Here is a 19,926-nt window from a genome sequence, read left to right on the forward strand (position 1 = left end):
GGATGCAAATTTATTTTTTAATATTTTTAACATCTTTTATTTTTAATAACATGTGTCATCTAATGATAAAAAAAGGCTGGTTTAAGATCGTTTGGGCTTTTTTGGCATAGTGAGATGGGCCTTAGGCTCTTAGGCAGGCAGTCTAGGTTCAAATTGTTGGATGTAGGAAGAGATGAGGAGGTAATTCAAATAAAGAAAATAATTGGGGACCATTCCTTTATAAAGTGCTTTTGGACTTTGATGATGTGGAATAGTCCCATATTGAAGAATCTAAAAAAGGTTGTGCGCTTTATAACCTACATGGAGATTCTAACACTTGTTCTAAAGAACAAGGGGATGGGATGTCTACCACACACACGCACGCGCGTGCCCTCCCGTTGTGCCGTGCTGGGCCGAGTTTGGATAATTGGCCCTTTAGGGCCATATCCATTATAAGTCCAATGTTTTTTTTGTCTCACATTATTGTTTTTATTTGAATTAAATAATGGGATAAGAGGAATGAATAACAGATAGTTCTGTTATCGGGTCACGTTACTTCATAATCTGTAACGGGTCTCTTCCACGTTTCGTAACCGTTCAGAGGTTATAAAACGTGGTTAGAGGGCTGGGGCTTCACATATGAAGACGCCAGTGACTCTCACATTTTTGGTTTTTTCTCTCCTTGCTATCTCTCTCTCTCTCAGTTTTCCTTATGGATGTTCCCTTGAAAGGGAAGTTCTGTATCATCCGTTTGCTGAGATTATCTTCGAAAGACGATCTACCATCGGAGTACATCGATCCAGATCATCGATGCTACTGTATTCTGGGGGAAGTACGCTTGACCTTTTTGTATCGTATGTGGGGGCAAATCTTCTCTAAGAGGAGTATTTTTATACGCTTTAGCCTTTTGCAGAATAATAACATGTTTTCTTTGTTGCTTTTATTATGTTCAATGCATATGTTTGATCCTTTGATCTTGTCTGGATTTTGGTTTAAAACCGTATATGACATGCTTTAACCCTGTTACAATTTAAATCAAATGTTTTATTTCTATATCATGTTATATGAAAATCTGATTTACATCATGATACTGTTTTTTATTCTAACAGTCTTAGAGAAGATTCTAGGCATGTCAATTGCATCAGGTTTTATACCGAAAGTAGACATGTACGGTATGCCTGAAAAATTTGTCGGTCAGAATTTTAAGCATTGGCAACAGCTTATGAAAATCTGGTTCATGACTATAGGCTTGTTATATGTTCTAGAACTCAAATGCCCTTCGGTTTTTGAGACTGATCTTGATCCTGCTGCTGTTAATGCGACTGTAGAGTGGAAAGAGAATGATAGTATATGTCGTGGTTGCATTCTGTTGGCTTTGTCCAACACTTTGTTCGAAAAGAGGCATCTGAGTCAAGATGCCAAAGAGATTTATCAGGATTAAAGATGTCAACGGAAGAGACTGTGGCTCTAGTGGATGAAGATGCTCTTTTGAGTAGAGGTTTACATGCTTTCAATGGATGGTTCACTTGATTCTTGTGTAGGTCCGACCGAGGCGATATTCTTTTCATAGGGTTTCTTCAATTTCGGACAATAAGTTTTCATGTGTCTCGGTTCTCGGCAATAGTAACAAATGAGTTTTCTTTTTTCAAATTCATTTTCTTATTTCTTATCATTTGTCCTCCCATAATGTGGGGGTTTGTATGTACGAACATGGTTTCTTAGTCTAGATACGGCTAGAAACGAGTCATCATCGCATTTGGAGATTCTCTTCTTAAGCCTATTTTATCCATGTTTAATTCTTGTATTGTGTCTTCTATTGAAGGAACATTTTCTCAATGAAGAAGAACGAATTTAGTCTATTCAAATTTCGATCTTAATCCACTAATAAATTGAAAGAAATGCACGACATTTATTTGGTTTTGACGGAGTTCTATGTCTTGTGGATAATGCCACTTTGGTTCAAGTAGAGCCAACTCTTTTCATAATTTGGACAAGCTATTATAGTACTCTTTAATGCTCTTATCTCCTTGAACCATATTTCAAACTTTGTCTTGTAAGTTGCACATATGTGCAATGTCTTTAAGAGAATACATTCTCTTAAGATAGTCTCAAGCATCGTTTGCATGTTCAAATTTTGCAAGACTTGAACATTTTTTGATATCGACACTACTTATGAGCTAAGACATAAGCTTGTCATGTCCCATTCTCCATTCCTTCAACTTTTTTTCGTAAGTGATAATGACTTTATTTTTTTCAACCTCCGTAAGAGGTAGTTCTTTCTCACCTTCTACCTTTATAAGGATTAGCTTCGGTTCTATCAACTAATCTCCACTACCCCTTTTCCCATATAAGGTGCTTCATAATTGAATCCTATGTAACATAGTTCATTTTACAAGGTTTGATAAGAGAAATAAAGAAGAAGAATAGAGAAGAAGAAGAGCATAGAAGAGATGAAAGAGAGGATAATGAGTACTCCACCATCGATAACGAGTATTTTTCCTAGCTTTCACACGATCACGTTTTCATATATACTTAAAAGAAACTTTATTTTTTTTTTCAATCTTTGAATGTTACGTTTTTTAATGCATCGAAACTCAACTTAGTTTGATCACCAAGCTCTGATACCATATAAGAATATGAGTCTTGAATCACCACCAATCGAAACTTCAAATACCACCAACCAAAGTGCCGAGAAAGATTACTCACAAGAACCACAAAGATTTATACAAAATACCTAAAGAAGAGTATGCAACAATAAGAAGAAAAAATATTTTTTATTGATTGAAAATCACACTGAAGAAAAACTTACATTACGAAGAGGCAAAGCCTCATATTTGTACACAATCAAAATGACTAGAAGGAGGGAGTCATTGGGCTTCCAACGACTCTACGCAATGTCTCTTTACCTTTTTGACTAAGTCAAACATTGATTAGTCAAAAAGATTATAAAATAAAAAATAAAGACAGAAAAGATCCTATTCTAATTAAACTAGACTTATACTAACTAAACTCAAAAAAAAAACTAACAAAGATTCCTAGTTTATTACATATAATTTAAGAGTTCTTGTGACACTGTAGAGTAGTAGCTCATGTAGTACCGTCAATGCTGGCCTTTTGTACATTAGAAGGAAATAGCCTTTAATTGTAATGCCATATATTTGTTCGCATTACTCTTATGAGAAGAGATCTAACTTAATTCTTTTGATCAACCAAAACATATAGTTATCAGTTATATGAAAAGGGGGACTTTTGCCGTATATCAAAGCAAAGGAAGTAGAGAAGTTATTTTATCCCTCGGCTTTGTTGGTCTGTTTGATTGATATCCATGGTATTCAATTGTAATCAAGTTTACAATGATTTCTTCCTAGATGTTTTTGAGGCACTATGTCAATTAAGGTCAGGCCATTGTATCAGTTGGCAGCTATATAGGTGTTTTAGTAAATCTAGAAATGGGAATGACATTTTTTTTTATGGTTGTTGGATGTATTCACTAAGGAGGCGTTTGTTACACTCCCACCCAAGGGAAGCTTCTTTCCTTAGAAAGTGCCACTTTGGAGGGAAGTGCATTCCCCATGGGGGGAGTTATGAACTCATTTTTGACAGGAAAAGCTGCTTTATTGCATTTATTACTCGGGTCTCACCACATATTTCCCAGAGTGCGAATCAGGTTAGAGTGTGCTCTTATGGTAATTCGTTAGAGCTCACTCTGATGTCGTTCGTTCATACGAACTCTGATTCTTTTGGCTGAGTTCCACACTTTATTTCAGAGTTGTTGATGCCTTATAAGATGAACAACATCTAAGGTTTGCAAAATGAATGGATAAAATTAGTCCGTATGCATGATATTTGAGATGCTATTCATCGACGACATCAGAGTGAGCTCTGACCAATTATCATCAGAGCATGCTCTGACCTAATACACACCATTTCGCATGGACATGTTTGTTCCACTCCTAGGAAAGAGGCTTCATACTATGTTTCACCCTTAGGAAAGAGGCTTCATTTTCTATGAAATAAACTAAGTGTCAGATAAATGTGCAGCATTTACTTTATATACTTATTTGAATGCTGATAGTGGAACTAAAGTAGGGTATATTTTGAGAATTGGTAGTGGCAGGAAAATTGAACTTGTCAAAGTCTACCGAATTTTTTGAGGATAAATGACTAGCAGCATTCTTGTCATTTTTCATTGTTCCTGGATGTCTAGCTGTACCGAGTAGTTGGAAAATGTAAAGACTAGTTGTTTTGGAGGTGCATATTCTGAACTTTTTTTTTGTCAATCATATTTTTTTTTGTAACAAAATGAAATCATGTAATACCATCTACTATGTTTTATGTAGGTGAGATGCCTGCCATATTCATGGGATGACCTTAGTGGGGAATTGGGAACATCTAGTGTGTAAAGCCATTTTTTTTCTAGCCATCGGTGTTAACAAGCGACAATGAAAGTAAGCGTGTTTTAACCAACTTAAGAATTGTCTACCGGTTAGCTTGTTAATCTGATTATTTCCAGGTTGCATGTTAGACATCCCTAAGGCTGCAAGATGTATGTGTTTGACGACTCCTTGGAGCTCTACCATAGTATGTGAACTGTAAAAGCTCCTGTTTTAATACATATCAAGTATAACCTCACGGTAGGGATGGCAGTGGACCAGGGCAGGGGCGAGGGACAAGGTCTCCACCCGCCCTGTCTCTAAATCCTGCCCTCCATCCCCGGTCCAAACGGGGCGAGGCAGGTCCCCTCGGTCCACTGCCATCCCTAAAGAAGGATCAGGGACGGGGCAGGGCGGAGCAAGAAGGGGATTGGAGATGGGGATGGGGGACGGGGCGTGAAAAAGCGTAAGTCCATTCCCGCCTCCATCTCCGGTCCAAACTGGGCGAGGCCCCGGTCCACTGCCAACCCTACTTCTTGGAGTTGAGTTCAATGCTTAATTGGTCAAGACAGTGGGCAAAGCCATAATAAGAGCTGATGAGCATCACGATTGGCCCAGATCCATTCTTGAGCACAACACAAGTAAGTCTCTTTTTGGGAGCTGGGCGTCGTAGGGAGTACACATGAAAAAGTGGAGGCTATCAATTCCCAAAATTGACAGCTTCTTTATGTGGAACTCGAGTCCGACTCCCAAAATTGATTTCTTCTATTGTTTGGAAGCATAATCAAGGATTCAGGCTTTCAACTCGTGATTCCTCACCATGCTTGGCTGTAGGTGATTACAAGCCTCTTGTGTAACACCCCAATTTTTATAACCCGAAATTGGTGGAATTTTTTTTTTTTTTGAAATACATTTAAATCTTTTAGCAGTTAACAGCGGAAAAATACATTGGGCATAAAACTTGGCGTGCTACTTCAGATGAATGCTTGCAAACATATACTTATGGAATTTAAACTTTAACAACTAATTAACCATGCATGAAATAAAATCAAGTTCCATAATATCCAAAATTTATCACATTTGTCATTGAATTGAATTAAAGTAAAATCAGAGTTCAGAATTCATGAAGCAGAGGAAAGGTAGGCTCAGACCCCGTCGCAACCTTCCGCCTTCGCACGTAAGTACCTACTCATTACTTGAAAATTTTTAAACCATATAGGGTCAGACAACATGTCTCAGTAGAGTAATTATGCTAAACTTGTAAGACAGAATAACAAGACAATGATTTCAATAGAAATTTCATGGTTTAACATTTAATTTAACTTAAAAAAAATCATACAACAATCATGCATGTTTAGAAGTTTCATATTTAACAGAAAGACATAAATTCATATATTCAAAATACAAAATGCATGAACCATTAAAATGCATGACTTACCATATGCAGAAGCTCTTTCAATGCATGCATATTTTCTTATCTTTAGTTACATTTTCTTAGTTAGATGATGCATGCGATGCCAAATTAATGCACACACCATTTAAGTTATCACTTCTTAGCCCTGCTGATACGACACAGGCAGACATTCTCAGATCAGGACCATGACACAGGATGTGTTTTACATACAGGGGTGGCTTTAGCCTGGCCAGGTCCATTCACTAAGACGGGGTGAGGGGCGTTAATACCAGAGAGATTCCCAACACCTTTCAACCCGATGCATCAGTTTTTTTTTTCCTCATGAGTACTATAACCTCTACGCTGCAGTCTAATGCAGAGGTTTTCCCCCTAAAATCGTGGGAGGGGAGGAGCAACCTTCCGTGCCCGTAACAGAACTTGCCCCACGAAGTTTTGTATCACCTGCTACTCTCCAAGCAAGTATCTTGAGTTTAATGTCACATGATTACTTGTTTATAGTCATACTTTTTATGCAACATCAAACTTAAACCACTTTATGGTCATGGATGCATTCTTATAAAGCATTGGACAAAGTCATATAATTAAACTTATAACAGACACTAGAGCACATGTGTAGCATAAACATCTTATTCACTTTCACACATTATAATGCATATGCATGTACATGGCCAATGCAACAAGGAGAATATATATGAACATCCGTATCAATGAAACAATCATATCATCACGATATCATGAACATACATGTAGGCAACACATTTTTAGAATTTAAAACATAAACTTGTATTCATTGGACCTTTTGATCCTAAATCTTTAATGTGTAACCTTCCATTTACAATTCATGCCATAATCATATAAGATTGCATAAAATCAGACCTACATAATCATTCACATAATGCATACTAATTCTATAAAGAATTTGATTAAAAACATATATACTATGCACCCTTTGAGACTTGATTTATGAATTTGCTCTAAATTTTTCCAATTTCTTAACTCTGTCCGACTGGTACAGAGCTCACAGAAAATTTTTGGCTTCATGAACAGAGCTGAAATTTTTACAGTATATATAAATTATTGTCAGCTATCCATAGCCGCAAACCGTTTGTAAAAACTCTTCCGTATGAGAGAGTTATGCATGTTTTACTACAGACCTATTTGTTTTTGTTTCGACTGTCACAGAGATGTGCTCGGTCCATGCACAAAGCCCAAATTTCTACAGTAGATGCACAATGGAGTTAGCTTTCCAACACAACAATCCGTTCATCAAAACTCTTCCGGACGAGGGAGAAACGACCATTTTACTGAACGGAGGTCAAGTGGAAAACTTGAAATTCCGAGATTTGCATTTGGGTGAATCAAACCGAGTCACCCGAATCCCAAGAAAAATTAAAAGAAATAGGGAATACGCATGAAATAAAATTCTGAAAATTCTAAAATATTCAGAGTAGATGAAACACTTCATAATCTATCAATCCAAACTAATATTTGCATAAAAATCATGGAATAAATCAAATACAAATATATTTTACGAATCTATTTCTAAGAAACCGATTTTTATGATAAACCCGATTTCAAAAATGGTTTTCTTTAGGGGAAAACGTGTTTTTGCCATGGATCATTAGATCTGAGTCAAATCCACGGTTAGGAAGGTTTGATCATGATCTAAACTCATGAAAAAGCATCAAAATCCATGCCAAGAACTCCGTTCTTGCAAGAAAAGCATAGAAACCCTACATTTTGTTGAAAAAAATGTATTTCTTGATAGATGGACACTCTTTTTGCTCGATCCACCGATCAGCTCCTCCTTCCAGCAAGGTGAGAACCTTAGATCTCCTCTACACACCCCTTGAGGCCTGGATCTTGCACTCAAGAACCAAAAGAAACCCTAAAAGAAGAGAATGAGGAAGGGAAAGAGAGGAGAGAGAGAAGAGGGTTTTTGGGGGAGAGAAAAGCTCTCCTTTTTTTTTCCAGCACAAATGAGGAGGGCAAGGGCTATGGGAGGGTTTTATAACCCTTCTTAAATTAGGTTATGTGCTGGAATTAATTTCAGCCCTTGATCTCATTAATGAAATTCATTTGGAGCCCTTGATCTCCACTTTGACTTTTCAAACTTTAAATAACCTTGAAAATCACTATACCTTTATTTTCAATTTGAATTTGAAGTAAGATGCCACATAGGATGGGACGGCCCACCTATGGGCTCCTACTAAACTAATGAAAATGAATTTTAATTTATAAAAAAGAAAACTATTATATTAAACTATTATTGAATAATCATAAAATTCTAATTAAAAACCGTTTTAGTTTTATATACCCACAACTCATGTGAAAATGTAAAGGAATTGAATATAAGTTAATTCCATCTTATTAAGCATATTAATATGTATATTTTTAAAATCTACTTTTGTTAATTTACTTTATTTAAATAATTTTACTTAAAAGAAAAATCAACATTTTCTTTTTAAGTAAGACGTTTTCAATTAGACATCACTTAGAATTTTCTCAGATATCCAAACCATGTAGGGTTTATATTTACTACAATTCAATATAATTAAACCCCTTAATCCTTACGAATATACTCAAACATTAATTTTTAAAGAAATTAAGGTTTTATATTGGCACGAAATTCAGGACATTTCACAATGCTATAGAAAAGAACTTAGAATTTTTTGGGATATTACATCTTGAGTGCAGCAGCCAAGTAGATCGGGTTTATGGAAAGAAGGAAACATGGTGAATAGAGGATTTACTGAGGTAAATACAGAAAAAAAATTCAACCATCGGAAATTCAATGACTGGTAGGAATCCTCATGATTCAAGGAGTTGTAAATATGTCCTCTTTATTTGATAAGTTGTAAATATATCACAATATTTATATTTTAAAAAAATATTTATCGTGAAAACCCCTAAGTTTTTTATTTTTAAATGTGTTTTATTTATACTTTTTAATTTATTTTTTATTCTTGAGATTTTGCTGAAAAATGCAAGAATTATGAAAAATTTCAAAATCTTTCGAGTTTTAACTTTTGTCACTATGGTGAGACCCATAGTCTAGATTGGGGCCAGATCAGGTGCACTGCACAAAAATATGTACCAAAAAATACGCACTGCTGTACCTGACCACCCACCAACCATCTGTTCGGTTCATTGGCGGCTTTGGTGAGTCTCAACAACAGGCTGCAGGTGGTCTGTTGCAGCGGCAAATTATTTTTGTACAATATGATTGCACTCGATCCACATACACCAGGATTGAAAGCGTCAAACAAGGAGATGCGAAAATGTGGCATCACTTTTTTTGTGCAATTACATCACACCTGGTCTCCGATGTAAGTGAGGCAGGTAATGGTTAGGGAGGGATGTCAATGAATCAAATTGTATCTGATATTCAACCAAATAGGTTTAGTTGTATATGGTAAGCCAAAACCATATCCAATTATAATCGGGATGCAGGTGTGATTTTTGAATTTTTGCAATTGAATCTGACAAATATCAAAATTTGATGAATATTTGAATATGTTTACATGTAAGAAAGTGGATTTGGTATGAGCTTTTCACTATTCAATTCCGAATCTGAATGCAAATCCATATAGCCAGAATTGATTAGTCGAATATGATATTGGCCACATGCGACCCGAATCTGAACCGTTTACATCCCCAAACTAATGGTGGCTTTGGGTGGCTCGTCCCCTTGATAGGGCCTGCTGAAATAAAGATTCATTTTTTTTGAGACACGTTCTTACGAAAATAATGTTGGATTTTGAATTCACTAAAAAAAATAAAAATTAAAAGAATCGATGTTTATGTTCACGCTGAATCCCCGAAAACAAAACACATCAAATCTTAATGGAAAGCATACCTAAATCCATTGACGCTTCGGTAGATCGTTGATAGGTATGATATTTCAAAATCAGTATATGTGATTTTTTTTTTCTAAACCTTATGAGAGGGACTATGAGGAGCCTCAAAGAGAATGCCACTATAAAAGGTTTGAGGACCATAACTTAATTTGTATTCAATTGAGAGTCTATTTTCAATTCAACCCATCATAGAGTTAGAGACAGACTTAACAAGTCTCTTCACATAATAAGACCATACTATATGAGACATTATATGGCTCAATCTGATTCGTGTGATTTATCGTGTGTAAACCCACGTGAATTTTTTCAACAAATAATTTCATTAATTGAACCAAAAAAGATAACAAATATGTAATGTAAGCAAAATGGTAATCTTTCCATCCCAAGTAGGTGTGTTGTGAGCATTCTTAACCGCTAAGGCTTCCCTTCCAGCTCGTGTTTGTAGGTTGGTCCCAAACTTCCCATATTTGTTTATGCTATGAAGATGCCTCCTCTCTATGGAATTTATGCCAAGTCGATCTTCAATCTTTATTTCTTTCATTTATTCTTTTCAATCTTGAATCAGGAATTCACTTATTGTTTGCTTTGTTTGGCTGGTTTCTTCCCTGTCTCCTGATTAGACCTACCTGCATGAAATTCCAAAAGCTAATAAATATATCTTTGCGTCTTAATTCAATATGGTATGCATCTATCATCTCATATACTAGTTTAGAGTGAGAAAGAAGTTGAAAAGGTGACAAACCTGTCTTGGTGGGTTCGTTTCTAGATTGAGACAAACGGGGAATAAAAACGCCCGTTCCTTTGCTCCACCTCTGCTCTGACCCCAACAACAAATCCTGAAATAATTTTTTTGTTAGCGAGGGAGAGAAATACAACATTACCACTCATGAAGATCAACAAAATGTTGAACTCATGAAATGAACAAGAGCAAAAGCCAAAACAAATAAAAAAAAGCAGAAGAGAAAAAGAACATCAGACAAACAAAACGGGTTTACGCAAGAGCCGCTGGCCCAGAGGGCGGCAAAAGAAGGGAAACATCAGCAAGAGGGAGCGGGAGATCACTAAGATGCATACTCAGGAAGAGAGAGAGAGAGACTTACTATGTTGGTTATTGGGTTTTGCAATCTGGCAGGGGAGAGATGTTTGTGATGGTACTCATCAAGTTGCTGGAGATTCATGAAATGAAAATTATAATGGAATCAAAAGAAGCAGGAACAAAAACCTGGCATAAAAAGTCACAACAGATGAAATGGTGAAAATATACATGTTTTTTCAGATTTACATGGAAAGGACATGGCTGGCTTGTGTAGTAGCAGAAAGGGGACTCCAGTTCAACTGCTGATGTTCTATCATCCTCATCCATCATGAGCAGTGCAATCTGCCTTTCCAGATCGGCAAATAAGATGTCATCGTCTGCCTTAGTATGGAACTCCATCTCCATGAAGTCACCCCCAACCAGAGAGAGGGAGAGAGAGAGATGTGGGGCAGTGAGGGAGAAAGATGAGGGTTAGAGTTTAATTTATGGTGCTCAAGGCAATTACAGAACTTGATTTTTGATATGGTAATATAACTAATGAGAATTTAAAGCCTGACGTTACTTTTGGCCCTCACACGGTTCTCCATTCTGCCATAACCACTCATGCCGACCAAAACACCACTTCCCACCATGATGATGATGATGTAATCAATAGCGTTATGGGATTCCCATATAAGAAATGAATAGCATCTAATCTCTCTTTCCCATCGTCATGCAAACATGATGTGACCAAATAATTTCCTCATAAATTCTGTTCATGGTGTTTGTGTGTAAGGAAATGAACCTATTTATCACTATCATCAATATTACTATATTAACCTAAGACTCTGAATCCGGACAATGATGAAAGATTTTGCTAAGGTGTCCCAGATGCATAAGGCTGCATTTGGTCTAATAATCAATCTTTCACATGTGGTTTCTACCCTGTCTTGCCTGTTGAAAACAGGATGAAAAATATGATCCATTATCATAGCTATCATTACAAAGTTTACATTAAACAAGTATGGAAATACGAAAGGATAAGGCATGTGATCCACTTGGTTGCCTTCAGAGGGAAGAACCACACCAAGATCTCCCTTATTGGATGTCTACACTGGATTCTGGGTAATGGGGGGACCCATGTGATAGCTGTATGGTAAGGTGGAATAAAGCTGTAAGATAATGAGTTTCTTGCATATCAATTTTTGTTCTAACATGATATACTATTGAATGTACGATATCCATTTTGGCATCTTTGTCAAGCTTGTCCTGCTTCAAATAAAAGCCAAACTCCCTTTTTTTATATTTTTTTTATTCTGTTCATAAGGAACTCACGTGCGGACGTCATCGAGAGTGTTATTTTAACCTCGAGTGATTGTATCGATCCTTGAAAAGGCGATGATGTAGTAGTGCTGCCAACTTTATTTTTATGCTAAAAACCCTTTTTAACATATCAAGTATTCAATAGGGAACGAATATTATTTAATAGGACTTATAAAAGTAAACTTGGAGCAATGGTCGGTAAGCACAGAGAGTGCTATCAGATGCCAAAACTTGGTTGAAAATTAGCCTTAACATAAAAACATTGTAACGAGTTAAAATATGATTTTATGCACTGTTTAGATGACATAAAACTTGGTTGTACCAACCTAAGTTTTATTCAAAGCTTAGGTTAGTGGAAAATATGACCTCCCTTAATCCCCTTACCCCACCCTTTCCCAATTTTTCCATTTCGAAGCCTGGTTTGTCAAGGGTGGAGATTGTAGGACGTCCTTTCTTCCCCCCTACATCTTTGTCCTCTTTCCTGATCAAAATTTTACTAGATGCCCGTGTTCCAACATAAAAGGTACCATCTTGGCTGTTTTTCGACCGGTGGTAGTGAGCTATCATAGGGATACTTTAGGAGGCGTTTAGTTCACCGACAGGCCTAGATAAGGACACCATGTCCTGTCCAAGGCTGGACAAGGATACATTTTGTGTTTTTTTTTCAAACGTGTACAGGGCATCTTGTCCTGTCCCGCATAGAGTCCCTTTGTATGTTTGTTCTTATGATAATATCACACAATAAAATAGTAAATCATGTCCAAGGAGGCTTTCTATCCAAGGAATCCAGGGCATTGTTAATCCTTAAGATGAACGACACCCAGAATCCATCCAAAACTTCAGTTCATTGAATAAATTGGGACCATTCATGTTGCACATGTCAAGGGGAAGTTACAAAATCCTTCAACTATCTTCACCCTTGAGGCATGCTTCCTTTTATCACCACCACCACCAGTTCCTTGATCCCTAAAAGTACTCAGCATACATCTCAATGCAATATGTTAATGCAATGCAAATCATCAACATAACAACTTCAGTTCATTGAATAATGTGTTCGTATCCTTAGTCTAGCCCTTTACAATCAAACACATGAACTAATCCTGGTTCTTTTCCAATAAGAAATTCCAATACAATAGCTAATTAACTTACTGGCTCGTTGTCGGTGACTGAGGTAAGCCAAATTGCTGAAATGACATAAATTGATGCGCGAAAGTAAAAAAAAAATTCTGCTACACTTGTTTTCTGTGATAGTTGCAGAAAATGATTGAGCACCTACATTTGTACTCCTTGCTATTTAGAGTTTTTAGTCAGCCTTATTCAGTTGAAGATGAACCTGGTTTTCTATCAGGAGCTGGACTCTCTCGAGAAACATGATGATCATCAGACACTAACATCTTAGTGAGAATAAAGTCTCTGTTTGAGATCTATCGACAGAGCGCAGCTAAGGAATCTCTAGCATCAAAATCATTTGGAGAAAGAGAATTATATGAAAAGATGGACTGGCACGGAATTTGCTGCACCAGTTCCTTATTTGAGCTCTCATCTGAACGAGGGCTCTATTTGGGAGCTAGTAGCTACGATAGGAGTTTTATGCATTTTGTGAAAACTTGGTCGAACTATCCTGATGGTGTCTGTTTGGAAGCTGACTGCTGGGATGGAAGTTAACGCATTTAGGAAAGAAAGTGAATCTAGCTCTACTTCGTATGACGGAGAATCAGGTGCACTCACATTGTCCACTTTAGTGTGCGGCTGCACCTGATCAGCCCTTCATCTTCTGTTGGGCCCCACAGCTTACAGGCTGTCTCTGAGATGGAGGACAGCACATTGAAAGTGTGTACCACTTCTTCCATGTGATAACTGTCAAATCAAAGATTTAGCAGCTGCCACTTTTTCAAATGCATATTCTTTGAAACCCGAGATGTTTTTTTTTAAGGCAAGCGGGGGTTAGGCAAACCCCCTAGTAGAACAACAGCTTATTCACGTGGCAGTGGGATTGGATCCCAGGCCTTACATGGGATACCATCTCATGTTAGAAAAATCGCAAGCAAGAAACAACCGAAGAAAACAATAAACAAGAACGATCAAACCAAACACAACAAAGACACAAAGATTTACGTGGAAAAACCTTTCCTCAAATCCGAGAGAGAGTAAAAAACTACGACCGCCCAAAAGAAAACTTTATTGCATTGGAAGGAGCCCCCAAACCCCCTTCCTGCAAGGGCAAAAACACTGAATCAGGCTCCACAACTCATCACCTCGGAGATGTAGTTGCCAATTACCACACCAATTTATTCTTTGGATGGAGCTTCGAACTTTCTGGCCACCTTTTCAACGACCTTCCCAGCTTTAATCTCAGCTTGAAAATTGCATTCCGTACAACATGAAAATGAAAGTGAGGAATCCCCAGCAACTGGCAAATCCGCTTCCATCTCTTGGTAATATCCAAATCTAGGATCTCACCTCATGTCCACAACCACCTAGGAATGCAAACCAATCGGATATGGAACAACTAAGTACATGAGAAAATAGGATATGAAACAACTAAAAACGGCAAAACATCCGACCAATTCGCATCCCTTACACCACCACCACGTCCATGTGACAAAAGGCTGAAAAGGGACTGAAAAGTTTACCTTTGACATCCTTAAACTTGTTTGGCCACAGGGATGTTGATGAAAAAATAGTTCACTTTTAACTTTAATGCTTTAATTGAACCTCATATATGGATTCAACATGATCTAAATACCGAAAACTGAATTTTGAAACATGTTTTTTCAATAAAAAAATATGATTTTATGAGCCAAGAAAATATCATATATTGAAAATGGAGATTGCTGGAGAAGGAGGTGGAGATGCAGGGGTGGAGCCGAACCAGCCTCTTTCAAGTGGAGGATCAAAACACTACGTCTCTCACAGCCACAACAGGTGTGAACCACCACCTCCAGAGTTGATAATGGTGGGAACTCCTTCTTAGGTGGAGGTGGTTAAGGGGCTAAGCTACAAGGCAACAAATTCAGCAAAAGGAATAAGAGCTGAGAAACTCTACACCATACTAAGGGTTTACATATCGGTGGGTTTACATATTGGTGAAAAGATACTGTTGAAAAAATATGCTTCACTTAGTGCGTCAAGCAACTGAACTTGAACCAAGTATGCTCGAAGGCACTCTGTACATGTGCTATCTTTCAAGCGATAGTTGTCCCACTTAAGATGAAGTCCTTTGTTAAATGAGAATGATGCTCTCATGATACAATTGAGATTTCGCCTTCTCAAAGAAAATTAGTCCTTATCCTACACTGGTTGAGATCAATAACCTTGACACAAACCATTTTGAACAATCTCTTGACTTGGATATGAAGATCTATGCTATAATTGAGTATGAATCATGGGTTCGGATATGAGTATGGTTTCTATATTCAAATATGAATCCGAACTGCAATTGGAGATTGATCTTAGGTATGGATCTGAACTGTAACTGAACCTGAATCTTAGGTATGGATTTGAACTACAATTGAATCTATATCTTATGTATAGATCGAAACTACAACCTAATCTAATCTTATGTATGAATCCAAATTGCGACCGAGTATGGATCCAAAAAATGAACTCCAAGAGAGAAGAGAGAGAGAAAAAAAAAGTAAAGCTCGAGGAAGAAGAGAGAGAGAAAAGAGTAAAGCTCGAGAAAGAGGAAAGAGAAAAAAGTAAAGCAGAGAGAAATGAGAGAGGGTTGAGGTTTATATAAGCCCCAGGCCAAGGCCACTATGAAGGGCCTTTAAGAGACCCATCAAGAATAAATGGGCATGTCCGGCTAAACAACCATCGATTAATGATTAAATGACTAGGAATCCAAGGTCGTAAAAATTAGACCAAAAGAGCAAGTATCAAGTTCAGAAGGCCTCTGTCATGGTCAAGATGATTCGAGATGAGTTAAAAAATCAATGGTCAAGGAAAGGGCGATTGGTGGACCATTAAAGCCTCATGCAAAATATTGTGTTTGGTTCATACGAATCCAGATAAAATCTAGAAAGATCAAAAGATAAATAATTGCAAAATCAATGATAATTTTAAGGCTTGGTTATTAGACTTGGGGATTAAATTTGTCCCAAGTACTAAAAAGTTATATCAAAACCCAAAGTCAAGATCAAGATCCAGAGAGGTACAAACACAAGATCTAATTCTTTTAAGGACCATGTCCTTTAAGGCACCACCGAACAAGAAAAGTTCCTACAACTTTAAATATGAGGCTAAACTTTACAAAAGACTAGAAATCCATAAAGTAGAGAAATGGAAAAAATTGCATATGAAACTTAAGAATAGTTTTGAGCCATATCCAATAGATAGAAGAAGCTTTTAAGGCTGATGCAATGGACACTATTGGTGGGGTTGCCATCATATTTTCAGTAAACAAAATGGAATATAATTTCATATATAAATCATTATTAGCACAATGGCCACCGATGAGAGGCCTTCAGTTCTCGTCGATGAAAGAGGGTCCCTTCATGATAACTATCAGTCGCGACAAGCATATGAACCTAATCTCTTGGAAGGGGGCTAGGCGCATGGCTAGTAGAACCCCAGTGACCAACATGTGGAAATTGGGGATGCCCCTATGACTGGAGGTCCATTAAGAAATTCTGATTTGGATAAGGTTACCAAATCTTTCCCCAAATCTCTAGTTGGAAGACATTTTTGAAAGAGCGGCCGCAATGGGAGGCGAGTTTGTTGGCAAGAATACCTTAACTAGAATGAACACATTGGAGGTGCCTCTAGATTATGTGCCAGTCCCCAACATTGAGATAGCCATCGTGAATAACCAATCTTTTATGTAGGACATTCTTTATAATAGTATTCGGTATTGTAGTATATGTGGATTCATTGCCTACTCGGTTGAGAAATGTAGGGAGAGAACATAAGGGACAATGAAAGATTCACTGGAAGGTTAACAAACACTTGAAAAAAGAAGGCAAAGGCCCTAGTGGTTTCCAAAACACCAATTGGTTCTCTTTACTACAACAAACAGGCAAAGCTCAAGAATGTTGGACCGGGTCACCTTCATATGGAGGACTCGGTCCACTTAGGGCTGTGAAAAGATGCCCTTTTGAGAGGGGCATGTTTTTATTGTAAAAAGAAGAGGAATAAAAGGGCACGATGACTCAGTTTTTGTTGCTCTCTTCCTTTGTAAAGTTTGGTTGCTCTTATAAGAGATATAGAGAGATTGAGAGAGAGGAAAGAAGAAGGAAAAGAAGTTTAGCTTGGCTGCATTTTATTCTTTATCTTCTCCAAATTTGTTTCTTGTTCTTATGAAGATTGAGGCAAGAGAAAAAGGACTTTCGTTGTGGGAAGGTCATCACTAGCTACTTATTAGCTGTTATTCTTCTATTTTTACCTTTTTGTTTGCATTGTTATTTATCTATTATGATAATGTGTGGGTTTATTAGAGTGTAAGCATTATGTATGCCTCTTTGTAGCCATTCTTTATATCATATAGTGGAGTTGTTGTTGGGTTGCTCTCAATTTCATGGTTTTTACCTCTCTTTTGAGAGGATTTTCATGTAAAAATTGGTGTGCCTCTCTCTTATTATATTCTTTATTTTCCTTATTATCCTTTTCTCATGTGCATCAAAATATATATTTTGTGGTATCCCTTGTATGATAAGGGTTTTATTTTGAAGCTTGGGTGGAAGAAGCTGTTCTATGTGATATGTGCAAGGCATAAAAGTAATTCTTTTTCAGTTTTTTTGTCATCATCATCTTCATTTGTGAAGTGGGTGCATTCGGTTTGTGTATCTCTTTCTCAACATCAGTGGTATCAGAGCTTGTGGTTCAAGAATGAATATAAGCACAAGTCAAATGATTAGTTTAAATGACACAAATTATAATTTATGGAAGAACAAGATACAAGATCTTTTATTTGTGAAGGCTATGCATCTTTCGATGTTTGCTACTCAAAAACTCGAGTCTAAGAGTGATGAAGAGTGAAAATTTAAGCATAAGCAAGTATGTGAATTTATTCGACAATTTATTGATGAGAATGTCTGCAATCATATTTAACATGAGAATCATGCAAAGTCATTATGGACCAAACTTAAAAATTTGTATGTTTTAAAGACCGACAACAATAAATTATATTTTCTTAGACGAATGATGCAATTCAAGCATAAAGAAAAAAAACTCTATAGCCGACCACTTGAATGAGTTTCAAAGGCTTATTAATCAGTTATCTGACATGGGTATTATATTTGAAGATAAAGTTGTAGGGCTTTGGATGCTTGCCACTCTACCGGATTCATGAGAGACATTTAGGGTCTCACTTACCAACTTTGGTCCAAATGATATTGTTTCTATGGAGCTTGTTAAAGCTGGTGTTCTCAATGAAGGGATGAGAAGAAATTCTCAAGGCTATTCTCCACAGTCAGTGGCATTGGTCACTGAGAATAGGGAGATAAATAAATTCAAGTGTAAGAAAGGTAGCGATAAAAGCCGAAGCAAATCAAGATCAAGGTACAAGAATATGGAGTGTCATCATTACAAAAAAAATGGCACATCAAGAAATAGTTTTCAATTAAAAAGAGAGAACAAGAATGTTGAAAAGAAAGAAAAGAAGAATAATGAGAATGATGATCGTATCGCCACAACTACTTTGACTAGGTTAGTTATTGTCTATGATGATGATATGATAAACTTGACTAGTCATGATACTAGTTGGGTGATAGACAATGGTGCCTCTCTCTATGTTACTTCAAACATGGAGTTCTTTGCTACTTATACTCCAAGTGACTTTAGAGTATTAAGAATGAGTAATGATGGTTTGTCTAAGGTTATTGGTGTTGGTGATGTAAATTTGCAAATCAATAATGAAACCATGTTGATGCTTAAAGATGTTAGGCATGTGATAGATGTTCGCTTGAATTTGATTTCAGCGAAAAAGCTTGATGATGAAAGCTTTTATAGTACATTCAATGATGGTCAGTGGAAGCTCACTAGCAGCTCATTGGTTATGGCTCGTAGAAAGAAGTGCAATCGTTTGTATGTTTTGCAGGGATCAATTTTAAAGGATGTCGTGAATGTGACTAAAAATGAGAAGTTAGATGAATTATGACACAAGCGGTTGAGTCATATGAGTGAGAAAGACAATGAATGTTTGATAAAAAAGAATCTACTTTCTGGAGTGAAGAAAAAGAAGTTGAAGTGATATACTCATTGTTAGATTTGTAGATCTCCAATCTTTTATCTGTAGAAGAGGGAATAAAGAAAGTGATGATAAGAGGCTGCACGAAATAGAGAGGGAACCCTTTCACCCTGGGCGTCCATTCTCATTGAATATAAAAAGAGCTTACAAGACTTATTAGGGTACAAAGTTACCCTTGAACAACAATAAAAAATTACAACATATCCACCTTATAGGTGACGTATGGAAATTAGACATATAAGTGATTGGATCCGGATCTTAAGGATCTGATCCAGATTCAAGACACTAATACAGAACTAATGTTATCTTTTCACTCATTGCTTGATTGAAAAGCAAAAGAAAGTATCTTTCAAAAGTCATCCTTCATCAAGAAAGAATAAAATTTTAGAGTTGGTACACTCAGATATGTGTGGTCCTTTGAAGGAGAGTTTACTTGAATGTGCACTTTATTTTGTGACTTTCATTGATGATCGGTCAAGAAAGTTGTGGGTCTTTGCTTTGAAGAGGAAAGACCAAGTGCTTGATGCATTCAAGCAATTTCATGCTCTTGTTGAGAGACAGACAAAGAAGAAGTTGAAATGCATATGAGCTGACAATGGAGGTGAGTATTTAGAACCATTTGATGAATATTGTAAGATGCATGATATAAGGCATCAAAAGACTCCTCCTAAGACTCCTCAGTTGAATGGTGTAGCTAAGAGAATGAATAAAAATCTTCTTGAAAGAGTTAGATGCTTGTTGTTAGAGGCAAAGTTGTCAATACATTTTTTGGG

The 19,926-nt window shown here is 36.9% G+C and overlaps 1 protein-coding gene across 4 annotated transcripts; it reads right to left on the bottom strand.

Annotated features, from left to right (window-relative positions):
• Positions 1-9,758: 9,758 nt before the first annotated feature.
• Positions 9,759-11,126, bottom strand: LOC149816098 (uncharacterized). 4 transcript variants are annotated; one of them, XM_089987107.1, is made up of 4 exons: positions 10,909-11,126; positions 10,727-10,792; positions 10,369-10,462; positions 9,759-10,252 (listed from the first exon to the last, which is right to left on the bottom strand). In XM_089987107.1, exons 1-4 carry the CDS (start codon positions 11,065-11,067, stop codon positions 10,200-10,202), a joined length of 372 nt encoding a protein of 123 aa, XP_089843233.1. In that variant the 5' UTR covers positions 11,068-11,126; the 3' UTR covers positions 9,759-10,199. The 4 variants fall into 4 exon arrangements, with proteins under 4 accessions (XP_089843233.1, XP_089843231.1, XP_089843232.1 ...); XM_089987105.1 differs by having other exon boundaries at positions 10,183-10,252; positions 10,891-11,115; XM_089987106.1 differs by having other exon boundaries at positions 10,183-10,248; positions 10,891-11,113.
• Between the last annotated feature and the right edge of the window lie 8,800 nt (positions 11,127-19,926).

The sequence above is a fragment of the Nuphar pumila genome, chromosome 14 (assembly GCF_984573655.1).
Source record: "Nuphar pumila chromosome 14, dmNupPumi1.hap1.1, whole genome shotgun sequence".
In the NCBI taxonomy this organism is placed as follows: domain Eukaryota; kingdom Viridiplantae; phylum Streptophyta; class Magnoliopsida; order Nymphaeales; family Nymphaeaceae; genus Nuphar; species Nuphar pumila.

Coding starts and splice junctions, on each gene's coding strand:
- LOC149816098 (XM_089987105.1), bottom strand. CDS start 11,067: ATGGAGATGGAGTTCCATACTAAGGCAGACGATGACATCTTATTTGCC. Junction 10,463..10,726: donor AAAACCCAATAACCAACATA/GTAAGTCTCTCT, acceptor AAATTATTTCAG/GATTTGTTGTTGGGGTCAGA. Junction 10,253..10,368: donor AAACGAACCCACCAAGACAG/GTTTGTCACCTT, acceptor AATTTCATGCAG/GTAGGTCTAATCAGGAGACA.